General features: G+C 44.7%; 1 protein-coding gene across 1 annotated transcript in view; it reads right to left on the reverse strand.

The window, feature by feature from the left end:
• Positions 1 to 17,109, reverse strand: part of NUP214 (nucleoporin 214) — a 99,116-nt gene that overhangs the window by 13,455 nt on the left and 68,552 nt on the right. Inside the window, exons 29-31 of the mRNA XM_007453124.1 lie at positions 14,503 to 16,323; positions 12,447 to 12,517; positions 2,099 to 2,255 (exon numbers count right to left, since the gene is read on the reverse strand). Of these exons, the coding sequence (XP_007453186.1) occupies positions 2,099 to 2,255; positions 12,447 to 12,517; positions 14,503 to 16,323 (2,049 nt within the window). The remainder of the gene's footprint in view (positions 1 to 2,098; positions 2,256 to 12,446; positions 12,518 to 14,502; positions 16,324 to 17,109) is intronic.

The raw sequence follows: 17,109 nt of genomic DNA on the forward strand, positions 1-17,109 counted from the left end.
AAGAGCCGGGAGCCCATCCACACAGGGCAGGAAACTGTGCTGCTCAGAGGATCACACGCTGCTCGGTCGCCCGAGGAGAAAGAGGCCGCCCCTGTGACCTGCAGAAAGCGTTCTCAGCTCTGTGGCGAGGCCAGTGTCCTCCCCAGGGGTCTTCCAGCTCCTTCTCCACTGTTCCTTCCTCTCATCCTGCACTTGGTCCTCAGGGCTGCAGAAGCTCTTGTCCGTTTCACTAGCAAATCACGCAGTTAGTTTTAAAAACCAAAACAATGCTAAATCTTTCCTGCATACTTTCAAATTCACTTAAACTTCCCTTAAGTGTGAAAGTAAACTGCTGGTTTACAACAGCTGACGTTTGGGAGATGAAGACCTGCAGGTGTCTGGTATCAAGAACAGATATATGTTTATTTTAAACCAGAATTAAAGAATTAGAAACAATGGTGTGCCTTTGAACGACAGGTCGGGGCCGGGCGGGGGGCGTCTGTCCCCGATCTGTAGCACTGTCCAGTTACCATGGTGTAAATAACTACTCCCTGATGTCATTGAACAGGGAGCTGGGGAGAAATGTGCAAGCTGGCTCTCCTGAGCCGGTACAGGCCAGCTCCAGCCCATCACTGAGAGAAGGCCATTTTCTGCCAGCTAAGAGCCACGGCATTAAAGGTGAATCTGACAGGAGGAAAGGATTTTTTTACAAAGATATGACACACCCTATTTTAACAAAATAGGCTAGTAACACAATCTTGCAGACAATAATCTACCTATGGGACAAACCCACATTTCTCACTAGCATGTTTTATCAAATGCCTGTTCTCTGCTAGACACTGTGTTTGGCACCTTAGGCATGATCTAGCTGAGTTCTAGGTCTGCCACTTTCTGGCTCTGTAACTAAAAATCACCTAACCATTCTGGGCTTGTTTCTTGATTGGAAAAGGGAGACTGACACCCGAGGATCATGTTTTCAAAGTACGTGCTATGGAGCCCTGCAGTTGTGTGCTGATAGCTGGGGAAAAGATGGGGAAACCACCCAGGAGTATTGCTGGTTCTTGGCCCCTGCTTCTGAATACTCTGTTTTTCTCTGCTTTATGTATCAGGATTCTGCGTAAGAGTTCATCTGCAGAAACAGCTTCTGAAAACTGTTACTAGACTTGACTTCTCAGATCCCTTCATTCTAGGCTTCTAAATTCCTCCTAGCAGAACACAAATTTCTGATTATATAATTTCACAAGTATTTTGATGAACAGTGACATCAAAATAACTGATCTGTGACTTCAGGAGTCTCAGCAAAGAGTTTTGCTTTTTAACTACACGAGCCTTAATATCAAGGAAACATCTGTTCTGTCTATGGAACATGAGCTCTCGCACTAAGATCGCGTAGAGCACAACAGAAGAGAGAACCTTCTGGTAGAGCATATTAAACAAGAGAAGCTAAGATGAAGGTGACAGGTGCCCGACTTCCCATCTCAGTCTCCACTGGCAGCAGGATATATTTTTTTAGAAGATTTAAACAAACAAATTTCTTTCATTTCCAACCATGAATAGACATCAACAAGGAATCAGCTGGAGAAGAAAGTGCCAGCAGAAAGATACAGCTTCATTTGAAAGTAAGACAAAAATGTAAGAGATGAGAAATAATGACGGCTTCAACTTTTGTGTGACACTTCTCTACAGTAGCTGAATCTTAAAGCAAATTCAAAGAGAGTCCAACACAAATGAAAATCCAGATGCTCCTCCAAGCACACCCAGCTTGTTCTGCTGCTCTGTTTTATGCTTGTCTGCTTGCATTCATTTCAAGTCATTTCAATCCTAAGAAACAGAGCAATTTAGGCCTTGGGAGAGAAGAGGGGAGTAGCTCAATACACCGATCCTCTCTCCCTGCAGCTCTGATGTCTTTCCATGATTATATAGGACATCTCATTAGAAAACCAAAAAAAAAAAAAAAAACAGAATCAAAACAGATCACACTGCTTTGGGGTAGGTATTTTAAATGGTCCTTCTAGACCTTTTCTTTCCTTTCTACACTTGTCACTGAAGCTTTGATAACACCACGAGGATGACAATGACATCAGGGGACCAAGAGACTGGGAAAACTTTCTTAACTTACTTGGGGTGGCTGTAGATCCAAAGCCCCCGCTGGCCGAGCTGAATGGGTTTTTGTTGGCTGCATCTTGGCTGGGTTTCCCTCCAAGGCCACTGAAGAAACCTCCCCCTCTTGCCGTGTTTCCAGACCCAAACACGCTGCCACTGGAAGAGGACGACTGCTAAAAAACAAAAGGGACAGGAAGCAAGATAAGATGAGAGGTCACGGTAAAATGGCAGAGGCCACATCCACGGAGAAGAGGCACTCACAGCTGTACAAGTGGAAGAAGCAAGAGAACGTTGATTAGTTCTGGTGCAGATGCTCTAACACCCACAAAGGAAGCTGAGCTCTGGACAGGAACACTCTCTACAATCACAAGTTCTCAAGTTCTTCTATGTGCACAGTTCTCTGAAAACATCATTTATGGTAGGTGGGAGTCTTAACAGTTCATCTGCCCTGCTGCCTGCAGTCTCTGCTGGACATGACGCCAGGGGCAGGAAGACCAAACCCTCAAAAGCGCCCCCAAATGCGAAAGTTTAAAAATGTGTCTAGGTTATGATGAGCACCAATTATTTTGATTCCTCTAGTGTTTGGCTGACCTCATCAGCAACCGACGATAAGGGATTCACACTGTCTTGTCTCCCAATTTGCGCCCTTTTATTTCGTAATGACTTCCCCAGTACTACAGAAATGAGCTTAAATTAGCTCCACTGTTGAAACGACGACCGCTGCTGAGTTCTGTCCAAGTTTGCAAATCTTATGCTCAGAGGATGGTGGCCACGTGCTGACACAAAGCTGTATCAGGCACCACACACTGTATTTTTGTTTAGAAACTGGTTCTTTAAGGAAGACCAGTGCTAGATTTGAGGGACCATTAATGATTAGTTAAGTATGATATCTCCCTGACTGATAATGTAGAATACGATGGGCCATTAGAAATGGGTCGCTGTGCACAGGAACCTTACAGGAGTCCCTTCAAAGGGGAGGTGGGGGGAACCAGAGAAGTGTACAAGTCCCTCTTCTTTCTGGCAAAATAAACCACCCACCTCAGAACAGTGAGTGAAATATCAATAAATGAGCTAGGAAGGTAGTGCCCTTCAGAAAAGTGCCTAAAATGTAATTTACACGCTCAAAAAATGGTTGCTGTTCAGTATTTTGACAATGACGATAATGAACCAATGACCGAGCACTTTCTCTGTGCTAGGCACTTTTCTATGCACTTTACAAATAATTATTTAATCCCCACAACAGTCAAACCTCTAGCAGGCTGCCCCTGAAACATGCCCCAGCACATCCCTGCTCTGAGCCCCCATACCGTGACTTTCTGCCTGGACCATATGACAACTTTATTGACGTTCTGCTTCCCCTACAATCTGTGTTCACATAGCAGCTAGATTAATCCTTGAAAATGGCAGTCAAAACATTTCACTCCTGCTTACAAATTCTGAAAGATACATATGACTTGGCCCCATCCATCTCTTGGCATCGTCTTCTATCACCCCCCCGCACTTGGTACAGTCACACCAGTCTTTTGTGCCTTGGACACGACAAGCTAATTTTTACCTGAGGGCAACATACTTAATGTACTTGCTTGTCTCTCTCCTTTTTATCCCCCCCCTTTAAACTTCTTTAAAAACAACAGTAACTGTTTACTACAACCATTTAATGATGAGTAACAGCTTTTTAAAACTTGGAATGAAATCCAACCATAAGAGCACAGGCTTTGATAACTAGCAAACTGACTTTCAAAGGAACGAAGACGTGACAACTATGCATGCATGCGGAAAACAGAAAATACCAGGTTTCTTGGCTGACTTCCACGCATCAGGCTGAAACATAGGAAACTGCCAATATACGGACATTTTTGCCCTACGAGGAAAAAACCAAAACAAAACCCCCGCCAAACCCAGCAATTTCAGATGGCTCAACTTATTTTTAAAAACATCATTTGAAAAGTAATGGATATCTGCAGAAATGAATAGAAACGGGTAGCACTTCACTGAAGTGAATGTGAATCGACAGTTATTGCATCCTCAGAAGCAGGTTAGAGTACCCCATTCATTTTAACTACAATAAATAACAATAGTTTTTAAAACTTTAAATTATGGAAAATCTCAAAAGTATAGATGGAGGAGCATAATGAACCCATGTACCCATCACCCAGTTTCACCCGTTAACTCACAGCCAGTTGAGTGTTACCTAGAGCCCCATTTTCTTCCCCTCAGCCTTTATTAGTATGAAGTAAATCCCAGACATCTCACCATTTCAACCACGGATCTTCCAGCATAAAGCTCTAAAACATAAACCATAACCATAATAACATTGTCGTGTCTAAAAACTTAATTCCTTTATATCATTGAATAGAGAGCTAGCGTTCAAGATCCAGCCTAATAAAGTTGCCAAAAAACCCTGTGAATCTCATCCAGCCTCCAGACCCAGGCACCGTTTCACAGGAAGTAACAGAGAGGACAGAGGAACAAGTTAATCGGGCGCTACACTGCGGGGATCTCCAAAGGACCAACGATCTGCTTTGTTCATCAACTGTACAATGAGCGAAAATAAAAGAGGGGCAGTGCTGGGAGGGCAATTTATAGACACAGAGGCTGAAGAGAACTACCAGCCGATCTCAGTGAGTGAGCCTGACTTGAACCTGATTCAAAGAAACAAACGTAAAAACAGACATTTATGAGACTTCTTCAGAAAGGCATTTCCTGACTATCGAACCTAAATCAGCTTCCCTGATTACTGCCACATCACCCTGCTTTACTGTCTTCATAGTACTTAAATTAACCATCTGAAATGAAACTGTTTTAATGAATACTGACACCCCTCCCCACCCCGCCAAATGTAAGCTCTTATGGACATAGCCACTTTTGTCTGTCGTACTCATTACTGAATCCCAGCATGAATGTTCCATTAATTTTCACAGTCCTGGTTCTCTACTGCCATTTTAACAACATTAAATCTTCTGATCCATAAACACAGCATGTCCTTCCATTTGTTTAGATCACCTTTAATTTCTTTAAACAATGTTTCATTGTATTCAGAGCACACGTTTTGCACTTCTGTTAAATTTATTTCTAAGTATTTTACTTCTTTTCATGATACTGAATTGTTTTCTTCATTTCAATTTCATTTTCAGACAGTTTGTTGAAAATGTACAGAAATACAATTAATTTTTATATATTGATCTTGCATCCTGCAAACTTGCTGGTCCCATTCATTAGTTCTAGTTCTGTAGTGGATTCCTTTGGGACTTCTATATACATGATCATGTTACCTGCAGATGCACAGTTTTACTTCCTCCTTGCCAATCTGGATGCCTTTATTTCATTTCTTGCCTAAATGACCTGGCTAGACACAACATATGCTCTTGAGAGCCACCCCTATGGTTGCATGCCATTAGCCATCCTTCCCTTCTTATTGCTGAATAGTATTCCACTGTGTGAGGACGCCAGGGTCTACTATTCCCCTGCCGATGAACATCTGGACTGTTTCCAGGTGTGAGCTATCATCAACAAAGCTGCGATGAACATTATGATAGAAGTCTGTCTGTGAGTATATATTTTCATTTCTTTTGGGTGAATACCTAAGACTAGAATTGCTAAACCATAAAATTAGTGTATATTTAACTTACTGAGAAATTGCCAAATGGTCTTCCAAAGTGACCGCACCATTTTGCCTTCCCACCAACCAGCAACGCATTAAGAGATCTAGTCACTCTAGATCTTTTCCACATTTGGTCTTGTTGGTTCTTAAATTTCAGTAATTCTACAGGTATGACACAGTATCTCATGGTTTTAATCTGCATTTCTCTGATGACTAACAGTGTTGAGCAAGTTTTCATGCGCTTATTGGCCATCTGCATAGCCCCTTTTGTATAGTATCTGTCCAAGTATTTTGCTTATTTTAAAATTGAGGTGTCTTTATTTTTGAGTCATAGGAATTCTTCATATATTCTGGACAGAAGCCCTTTAATTTATGCATTGTAAATATTTTCTCCCAGTCTATACCTTGCCTTTTCATTTTCATAACAAAGTCTTTTGATGAGCATAAGTTTGTAATTTTAATGAAATCCAGTTTCTCAATTTCTTCTTTTATGGTTAGTGCTTTTTTGTGTTCTAAGAAATCTTTGTCTTCCTAATGGTTTCTTCACAGCGGCATTATTGACATCTTGGGCCACATAATTCCTTGTTTTGGAGGGCTGTAGGATGTTTAGCCTCTACCCACGAGATGCCAGTAGCGTCCCCCACTCATGAGGATCAAACGTGTCTCCAGACGTTGTGATTGTGAAATTCCCCCGGGGAACGTGTCTCCAGACGTTGTGACTGTGAAACTCCCCCCGGGGGGCAAAATCGATACCGGTTGAGAAGCACTGATTTACTCCAAGGTAGCAAAGATGTTCTTTTTGCCTTTTTGCCACGGTTGTCATATATTTAATACCTTGTTATTAACTGCACAATACATTGTTTCTCTTTATGTCATCAATCTTTTTTCTTCAGCTGCTTTAAAAGTTTTCTTTTGGTATTTGGTTTTCAGAAGCTTAACTAGGTTGTGTCCAGGGGTGGTTTTCTGAGGTTCACAGAGTGTCTTGGATTTGTGGATTCCTGTTCTTCAACAAATCTGAAAAAGCCTGGCCACTGTCTCTTCAAAACATTTTTTCTCATCAATTCTGCCTCCTCTCACTTTGGGACTCTGATTGCATTATGCTGAATTGCCTGATACTGTTGCACAGGTCACTGATGTTCTGTCCAATTTTTTTTTCAGTCTCTCGGAGCTTCATTTTAGGTAATTTCTACTGACATATTTTCAAGTTCACTGTTCTTCTGTAGTATTCACTCTGCTGTTTAACCTGTCTAATCGTTTTTTATTTTGGATATTAGATTTAAACTTCAGATACAGACTGACTTTCAATTTGTTTTTGTAATTCCCATTTCTCTTCTATGATTCCTTATTCAACCATTCTTTTATTTTCCTGTAAATCCTTGAGCACAACAGTTATTATAAAGTCTTTGCCTGTTAGTTCTAATAATGGATCATCTGTAGGTTATTTTTTTGCTGATTTCTAAAGTATGACCGTAGGTCCCCCTTTTCATTTTGCTTCTTCATGTGTTACATACCTTTTTTTGTTTGTTAGGTATACTGGACTTTATACAGAGGAACGGTGGTGTGGTGACTGAGGAATTGTTAGCGTGTTTCCCAGAGAGTGAGACCACTCTCGTCTGTGTCCTAAAGTGAGGAGGCAATTATTCAGATCTCCCTAAGTGTCCAGTTGATCGGGAACTAGTTCACAGATTTAGACTGAACTCACCTCTGGTTAGCCAAACACTGTCTTTGCTTAGGGCTTAGGTTATTTGTCATATAAGTGTTGGAGCCTGGAGCCAAGTGGCAGTTAGGCTGCAGTGCTACTTTTGGATTCAACAGTTTCAGGGAACAGGAGGTTGCAAGACTGCAAGTTCTTTCTGCTTTATTTTCTTTCTCTAAGCAAAATTAGGGGAGAGGTGAATAGAGGATTTTTATACTGAACTTGCAAGTCTTTCAGACTCCAATTTGTTGTTGTTGTTTTTTTAAAAGCAGATTTTCTGGGATATAATTCATATACCACACAACTCACTGATTTAAAGTATAAAATTCAGGACTTCCCTGGTGGCACAGTGGTTAAGAATCCGCCTGCCAATGCAGGGGACACGGGTTCGAGCCCTGATCCAGGAAGATCCCACATGCCGCGGAGCAACTAAGCCCATGCGCCACAACTACTGAGCCTGCGCTCTAGAGTCCGTGAGCCACAACTACTGAAGCCCACGCGCCACAACTACTGAAGCCCACGCGCCTAGAGCCCGTGCTCCTCAACAAGAGAAGCCACCACAATGAGAGGCCCACGCACCACAATGAAGAGTGGCCCCGGCTTGCCGCAGCTAGAGAAAGCCCGCGTGTGGCAACGAAGACCCAACGCAGCCAAAAATAAATAAATAATAAATAAATAAATTTATAAAGTATAAAATTCAATGGTTTTGGTATATTACATCTTTAAGTTTTAAAAAGTGTGGTAAAATATATATGACATAAAACTTGCCCTTTTAATCATCTTTTAGTATACAACTGAGTGGCATTAATTATATTCACAATGTTGTGCAACAATTACCACTATTTCTAAAATTTTTCATCACCAAAACCGAAATTCTGTAACCATTAAACAAGAACTCCCTGGTCCCTCCTCCCCCCAGTTCCTGGTAGGCTCTAATCTACTTCCCGGCTCTATGGATTTACCTATGCTAAATATTCCATACAAATGGAATCATACAATATTTGTCCTTTTATATCTGGCTTATTTTACTTAACATAATGTATTCATGATTCATCCATGTGTAATATGAATCACAACCTTATTCCTTTTGAAGGCTGAATAATATTCCTACGTATGAACAGACCACCTTTTTTTTATCCAATCCTCTGTTGATGAACACTGGGTTGCTTCCATCTTTTGGCCACTGTGAATAATGCTGCAATGAGCAGTGGTGACCAAGTGTCTGAGTTCTACTGCTGGGTCATATGACAGTTCTATGTTTAGCTTTTCAAGGAACCTGTTTTCCACAGTGGCTGTACCATGTTCCATTCCACCCAGCAATATACGAGGGTTCCAATCTCTCCAATCTTTGTCAATACTTGTTATTCTTTGTTGTTTTTTTAAATTATAGCCCTCCTAGTGGTTGTGGAGTGGTATCTCATTATGGTTTTGATTTTCATTTTCCTAATGTTTATAATACTACTGATTATCTTTTTGTGTGTTTATTGGTCATTTGTTTGCCCTCATTGTTGCCAATAGCTTCCTCTGGCTTCTCCAGCCAGTAAATTTCTTTCAGCAAGGCCTCTCTTCCACTTCCTAAACCCAGACCTGACATTTGCCCCCAACAGCTGCTGTACCATCAAGCTCACCTATGATTAACTCCCCTGTCTGGAAATCAATTCAACAAGGCTTTCTGCCATGTTTTGATGGTCCCATTGTGACAGATTATATTTTCCAAAGATGGTCACAGTAGTATTTCTAGACCTAAATGCTCTTCTAGAGCAAGAGGTGAAGTCTATTCCCCTCCCCTTGAACCTGGGTGGGGCTTTGTGACTGCCCTGAACAAGAAGATGCAGTATACATGATGCTCTGTGACTTCTGAGGAGAGCTTCTGCCTGGCTCCCTCTCTTTCTTGGAATATTCTTCCATGGAATCCAGCCACCATGATGTAAGGAAGCCCAGGCCATACAGAGAAGCCACATGTCGATGTTGTAGCCAAGAGTTCCAGTTAAGGTTGGAACTAACAGCCAAGTCAACCACTGGAGAATGCTACTGAGTTTTGGGGTAATTTGTTACACAGCACTAGATAATTCTAATATCCACAGAATTAGTGTGATTTTCACACCATCTGGATCTTTCTTGGTATTATGATGAAAATGAAGTTCTTCTATATCCTGGCCAGAATCTACCTGTATCCTTAGATTTTTCTGAGAATACCCCTACTACCTGAAAATTCATTCATTTTTACAGCGCTTATCCTGTGCTAGCCACAGTCCTAAGCACTGGGGATATAGCAACAAATATAACAGATAAAGCCCCTGCCATGATAGAAAAAAAATTCATTTGAATTTCTAGCCCCTCCAATTGCAAATATAATTTCTGTGAAGGAAGAACATGAGGTGCAGGGCAGTAACCAATATTGAGTTTATCACAGTAAGCTTTAAATCTCTTTGCTCAAATTATGCCTGCGAGAGAGAGAAAAAATTTATGCCTGTGAAAGTCACGCACGTAGCTCTAATTTGTTCATTTCCACAATGTACTAACATTCTACTACAGAGTAATATAAGTTCATCTGCCCAGTGGAATGGCCATAGCCGTCTGGGTTGCTTCTAGTCCTGTTATTGTAACAGTGTACCCTGGCGCACAGGTGCATCAGTTTCTCTAAAGAACAAACTAGGAGTGGAACCACAGGGCTTTACTAGATCACACCAGACTATTTTCCAAGCTGGTGTGCCAACCTACGCCCCAGCTAAGAGTGTACGTGAGTTTCTGTGGCTCTGCATATCTGCTGACATTTGGTATTGTTGGGCTTTTAAATTTCTGCTGTGTTACAGGTGTGCATCTCTTAGTGGTTTTACTTTGTGTTACTAGTTAAGTTGAATATGTTTATGGTCCTCTGGCTATCCTTTTTAAAAAATGTTTTCTTATTTCTCCCTTTTTCTAAATTGTGCTAAAATTTACATGAAACTTACCATTTTAAGCTTTTTTTCCCCCATGCATCTGGGGCATGAACCAGGCATGGGCACAGACCAAAAGCCAGGCTGGGATAAACAAGGAGTTGCTTTGTCCCCGGCTGATATGAGACAGGCACCAGCAACTAGGTGCCACTCGACCCAGGTCAGGGGCAACATTTTAAGGATTTTAAGTGTATAATTCAGTGGCACTGAGTACATTCCATAATGCTGTGTAACCAACACCATCCTTTTTTATGAAGTCTCTTGTCCTTTTTCTTTCTGTTGTGTTTTCTATTAAGTTTTCTATGTACAGAGCTCAATGAATTTTGACATATAACTGTTTATGATGTTCAACTTTTTTTTTTCTTTTTCTTTTGGCTGCGTTGGGTCTTTGTTGCTGCACGCAGGGGCTTTCTCTAGTTGTGGTGAGTGGGGGCTACTCTTCGTTGCGGTGCGCGGGCTTCTCATTGCGGTGGCTTCTCTTGTTGCGAAGCACAAGCTCTAGGTGCACGGGCTCAGTAGTTGTGGCACACGGGCTCAGTAGTTGTGGCACACGGGCTTAGTTACTCTGCTGCATGTGGGATCTTCCCGTACCTGGTATTTTCAAGTTTGTCTTTTATTTCTTTACGGCACGTAAAACACAGCTGTTTTATAGTCTAGGAAGTCTTTGGAAATGTGTGTCTCATGTTTATTCTGGCTCTTGATCATAGTTCCTTGTTTCCTGTTGTGATGAATTTACGTGTGGGAATCAATGTCCTTAAAAATTATCTGACGCCTACAGTTACTTTTCTTCAGAGTGGCCTGTGCTCTTCTGCCAGACATCTGGAGACACCACCATCCTCGGATCGGGTCAAACCGCATTCTCAGGCCGAGACCGGTGAATGTGGAGTCACAGCTTATCGTAACTTTGTACACGTCTTGGTGAACGATGTCTGCCCCTTTGCCCTTTTGGGGTTGTTAACATAGGCAATTCAGCTGCTCTCAGATTGGTAGATACTCTCAGGGCAGAAGTGGCTTCTGTGCTCCACTCACTTCTACAGGCTCCCATTTTCCCTTTAATCTGGTTTGGTTAAATACCTTTAGTTTATAAGTGCTTTTGAAACGATGGTTTGTACGTTTTATGTAGCCATTTTTAGCTGTTTTCAGTGGGGAACTTGAAAACCAGAAGTTCTGTTTCTTGGTCAAGGATCACTGACTAGGGCAGGGCCCATCTTCTAAGGAAAAAGGTGATAAAGAAAATCTCCTACTGAAGACTTGGAAGAAACATATAATATGGCTACCACTTTCTTAACTACTGGACAAGTACCAACCCCACCTTTAGAAAGTCACAATCGTTTCCAATATATCAGAGTACCTTATGAAGTTACTGTGATCTAAAAGCAGCAGCTAGCTCTTACAACAGTCAATTTAACCCCTCTGGGTCGTCCGTGTCCTCATCTGTCAAATGAGGATAATAACAGCATTACCTTATACAAGTACTAATGATTCCAGGACTCAGTGTGTGTACAGCACTTAAAACCACACCCAGCACATGGATAACCACTAGCCAGACAAAGTGAAATGGCTCAGGTCACCGAAAGGTCCCTGGACTACATACTGCTTCGCACAGGGGCCACATACAGTTTCTGTTGCATATTTTTCTTCATCTTGTTTAAACAACGACTTAAACAAATAAAAACTTTTAGCTCAACGGCCTTTAAAAAAAAAAAAAAAGGCCAAGGAGCAGATTTAACCCATGGGCCATAGTTTGCCAATCCCTGGCCTAACAACAGGCAGAAGATTGATGGAAATCAGGCAATGTGCTTTAAAGTGCTTCCCGAGAGGACTTTCACACGAGGATCAAAACTGTAGTGATTCTCTCGAATCAGAGGCTGAGACTTCTGCATCCCCAAGGGAGCTACAGGAGGCAGAACTTGAGAACAACAGGGCTGTTTGCTGGGGCCAGTTACATCCTACGGGAACATGACTGATTGCATCCTACAGGACCAGTTACATCCTACGGGAACATGACTGACGGCATCCCACAGGACCGGTTACATGCTACGTGAACATGACTGATGACTGCATCCTATAGGAACAACGCAAATGGGTTTGATACGTGTTGACACGAATAGAGGCAAACATCCATATTTACCTGGCCAAAGACTGTTCCACCAGTACTGGCTGCTTGACCAAACAAAGAACCAGTATTACTAGATCCAAAACCTGTAAAATAAAAAGAAAACCAAAGTTTAATTTGGATGAACCTTCTATAATATCAAAGTTTTGTTTTTTACTTTTTAAATGGCATTCAGGTGTGCTAAAGTGCCTCACAATAAATCAACTCATGAAGAAAATCTGTTTTCCTACCTAGGAAATGGAGAAAATTATGAGTAAATAATTTTAAAAAAACACCTTTTTTTTCATTGCTAGAATTTTATAATAGTAAAAAAAAGTCCCAAAGTCCCAAGGACTGAATCCTTGTCTCCTACCAAACCCCAGGTGGCTGAGGACTCTCAGAGTAGCTCCCCTAGACTTATAGCTGCCAAGAAGTACTTCCAGTGACTGACTTAAAATCATGAATATTCCTACTCCCTGGTTACCTCTAATCTCAAATACCAGATTCTTTCAGGGTAGTTTATCTTTCTTCTAGGTGGCATAACGTGGTTGAGGTGCTGAGTTAACAGGGCCTGGGAAAATCAGGCAGAACTATATTTTATAACAAAAGAGCCCTAGATGAGGAGTTGGAGGACAAGAGTTCCATGCTCATTTCTGCTACTGGTCTAGGCAGGGGAGCTCAGGCAAGGCTCAGTTCCTCAACCAGCGCTGGAGGAGGCTGCTCAGGTTATCTTTCCACCTAGCTCCTGTAGGAAAGAAGGGTTTTTCACAGGTTCTCAGTTGTACTGAAATAGTTTTGATTATACTTGTGAATGAGGATTCTCAAGTTTTGACTGCAGAACAAAAAGATGCACTAGCGATAGCGTTAACTACCCTACTCTCTTTTAAGATCCACAAGGCCTCTTCCCTGCCCGTTCTCTAGACCAACTTATCACTTCTCCCGTCACTCAAACAGGCCAAGCAGCCTCTTCACAGGGCATCAGGTGGATCCCAAAACTGTCGTGCACCGCTGTGTTCTTGTAGCGGAACACAGTGGGAGCTTCACAAACATTTGTTGAAGGCAGGAAGGAAATGACTTCCTTTCTAATAAATTACGAACCAGTTTCAAATAAATTTTCACCAAAGGAATGAACGCACAGTTACTTGTAATCCTGTCCACCAAATCACTGATCTTTGATTCCGCCCCCCATCCCCTGAGCCTGATGGCTGAAGAAATGCCTTTCATAAGATAACCATGGAGAAAGGAAAACTAGAAAAGATATTTGAGTTGTCCTGTCTACTGGTTTTAGGAGCAAAAGCAGCTGCTAAGATTGGACATGCAATAGTGAGGATTACATTTTACTTTCAAAAATAGTAAAATTTAAAGATTTGTTTTTTTAAAAGAATTACACTGGGGCTTCCCTGGTGGCACAGTGGTTGAAAGTCCGCCTGCCAACGCAGGGGACGCGGGTTCGTGCCCCGGTCCGGGAAGATCCCACATGCCCGTGAGCCATGGCCACTGAGCCTGTGCGTCTGGAGCCTGTGCTACGCAACGGGAGAGGCCACAACAGTGAGAGGCCCGCGTACCGCAAAAAAAGAAAAAAGAATTACACTGAAAACAGAAAAATAATCCAACTTCTCAAATATCACTATTTGCCCTTCTAGAAAGCAAGGTGGTGTCAGCGGAAACATGAAATACCGGCAGCGCAGAGGACTAGGATGAGGGATCTGGAGTCTAGTCCTGGCTCCAGCACTGGCACTAAATGACATTAAATCAGTCACCTCGAGGCCTGACAGGTTTGGACATAATGACCTCTAAAGCACCTTGCAAATGTAAAATTTCATACTTATGAGTCATTCATTATTTGCCATGACTTTACACCTGTTTTTCTCCCCCCACGAAACTGGCACTCCGGTGGCTAGGAGAGTGGAGAACTTGCTGAGAAGCACAACTGGAGCTGCAGACTGCCAGTGGCCAGGCTCCCTTCCGGACTTTCCAGAGCCTCTTCTGTTTTTCTTTCCTTTCCTTTAATCACCAAACTAATGCAGATTTGCTGCAAATGTTTCAAATAATACAGAGGACAACAAAGTAAAAATCTTCTATAAATTCTTACCTGAAGCTTGACAAAAGCTAAACCCAGAGGATGGCGCTGTCGTGGTGGTGGCTGAGGTGCCACCGAACACAGAGCTTCCCTGCCCAAAGCCAGGACTCTGGCCAAAAGCAGGAGGGCTGCTCTGGCCAAAGAGCCCCCCTCCAGTGTTGGCAGAAGACTGTCCAAATGAGAAGGAGCTGGAGCTACTGGCGCTTGAAGATGCACCGAAGACGTTCCCGCTGGTGGACGCGGGGGTGGGGGACGCGGACTGACCAAAAGCCGGCACGGAGCTGAAGCCGGGCTGACTGAAGGAAAAGCCGCTCGCGGGGCTGCTGGTCGGCTGCCCGAAGGCTGGGGCCTGCCCGAAGCTCGTCTGTCCAAAGACCGCCGGGGCGGAGGTGCCAAACGCTGGGCTGCCGAACCCCGAGCCGCTGACCTGTGGCGTGGCAGCCGCCGTGCTGGCGATGCCGCCCGCCTGCTGCCCGAACAGGCTCGGGGCAGTGCTGGCGGCCACCTGCCCAAACATGGGGGTCGCCGAGGGGGCGGTGGCTGTGTGGCCGGTGAGCTGGCTGAAAGCCGAGCTAGAGCTGGCGGCCGGCGGCTGAGTAAAGACAGGTGAGCCCGAAGTGACCGCCCCAAACACTGCGGGCTCCGTGGCTGGGCCTGGAGCATCACCGGAAACAGCGCTGGAGGTGGCGGGAGGCCTTGATGTTTCCGGGGCCACGGGGCCGGCACCTGGGACGGCAGGTGCTACGACGGCGATCTGCCCAGGCGCTGCCGGGGTGGGGGCAGGGGACGGCGGTTCGGTCTTGGTGTCCGGGGCCCCGGTGGCTGCCGGAGTGGCCTCCGTGGACGGCGCTAGGACGGTGGCACTGGGTGCTGCCGTACCAGGGCTGCTGGCCGCAGGCTGGGCGAGAGCGGGCTCCTTCACAGAGTCAGACGTTTGAGAAGGAGCCTGGGGAAGCTGGGCGGATGGCTGCTGCCCTAGGAGGGAGGCTGTTGACACCAAGGCCTCACTACCACCTGGCTTCTCAGGCAGAGCCGATGACGTGGCTGCTTCCGTGCTTTTACCGGAGGACGTGGGCATGGTGGGAGCAGACGCTGAACTCAGGAGGCTGCCAATCGACAAGGCGGGGAGGGATGTAGGAAGGGGTGTGGCAGTGGCAGCGGCAGAGGATGGCGCTGTATTACTTGTCTGCTGGCCTCCGAACGGAAAACTGGTCTTGCTACTGCTTAGCGATAGCCCCCCAAAACTGATTACGCTGGAGGGTCCTGCACTGGTGAGCGGCAGGCTGCCAAAGACGCCAGTCGAGGAACTGCCGGGGCTGGGGCCGGCCGTAGCTGCCAGGGTCACTGCGGTGGCAGCCACAGAGGAGGTCACGGGAGGCTCCGCGGGCTTCCCCAGCACCACGGGGCCGGTGAAACTAAACCCGGAGGGGACGGCCGAAGTCTTGGTGGGCTGAGCACTAGCACCAGTCCCTCCTGGGGATGAAGCCTTACTGGCTGCCTTTGTAGAATCATCTGCTTGGCCAACCCGCAGTCCTGAAAAACTTCCTAGAGTCTCTCCAGCCAGAGAACTTGGAAACAGAACCTCTCCCAACTTGGACGGCGGAGCTTCCAGCTTGCCAGAGGGGGTGGCAAGAGCAAGCCCAGAAGGCGCCACGGGCCTGCCGCCGGGTGGAGCGGACTCCCCAGGAGAGGGGCCAGCGGCTCCCGTGCTACTCGACGTCGTCATTCCTGAGGGAAGGGAGCTTTCAGGAATGGCCTCGCAGAAAGGTTTGCCTGTCCCGCCAAAGGAGAATGTGTCCAGCTGGTTTGACTCTTTGCCGGGGGGTGCTGCCACTAGCAAGAAAAATAAGTTAGGAAATGGACTGGATTTCACAAAATATGACCTATCACAGTCTCACTGACTTTTCTAAGCCAAAGCCTCTCTCCTCCCTTGATACTGTCAGGGACAGCTTGTTCTGACAGCAGCAGACAGAACAAATGCTTCTCCGCAGGAACGTTAGCTCTGAGTCATCTCACTGAGGTGGGATGAACGAATGTTCTCTTTATGACCATTAAATAATAACAAATACACCTCTATCTAGAGTACATGAAATTAACCTAGTGGCCCAAAAGAGAAAGAAAAGGCAACTTCCCACATTTCCCCCGTGTGTGCGCTGCAATAACATTCCTGGCAACAGTACTAGCCTATGGACCTCCTGAGAGACCAGGAATTGATCTTTTGGTGTTTTTTTTTTTGGCTGCACCATGCGGCTTGTGGGATCTTAGTTCCCCAACCAGGGATTGAATCCAGGCCCTTGACAGTGAGAGCACGGAGTCCTAACCACTGGACCACCAGGGAATTCCTCCTTTGGTTTTATGGACAGATAAAGTGTCAATCCACAGGCAATCATTTTTACCTATAATTAAGGGCTACTTCCTAGTGCTCTCCTCACTAAGTGCTTTCATGGCAGCAGTGCGGCCAGATGGTCAAGGACATGCGTGGGCTCTGAGGCTGGGGGCTCTGCAGCTGGGGGCTCTGCCACTTGCTGGCTGTGCAACTCTGGAAAAGTTAATTGACTTCTCTGGGCTTCAATTTCTCCATTTGGAAGAGAGAGATAATAACAGTATGTACCTCACAGA

The sequence above is a fragment of the Lipotes vexillifer genome, unplaced genomic scaffold, assembly GCF_000442215.2.
Source record: "Lipotes vexillifer unplaced genomic scaffold, Lipotes_vexillifer_v1.1 scaffold149, whole genome shotgun sequence".
Lineage (NCBI taxonomy): Eukaryota > Metazoa > Chordata > Mammalia > Artiodactyla > Lipotidae > Lipotes > Lipotes vexillifer.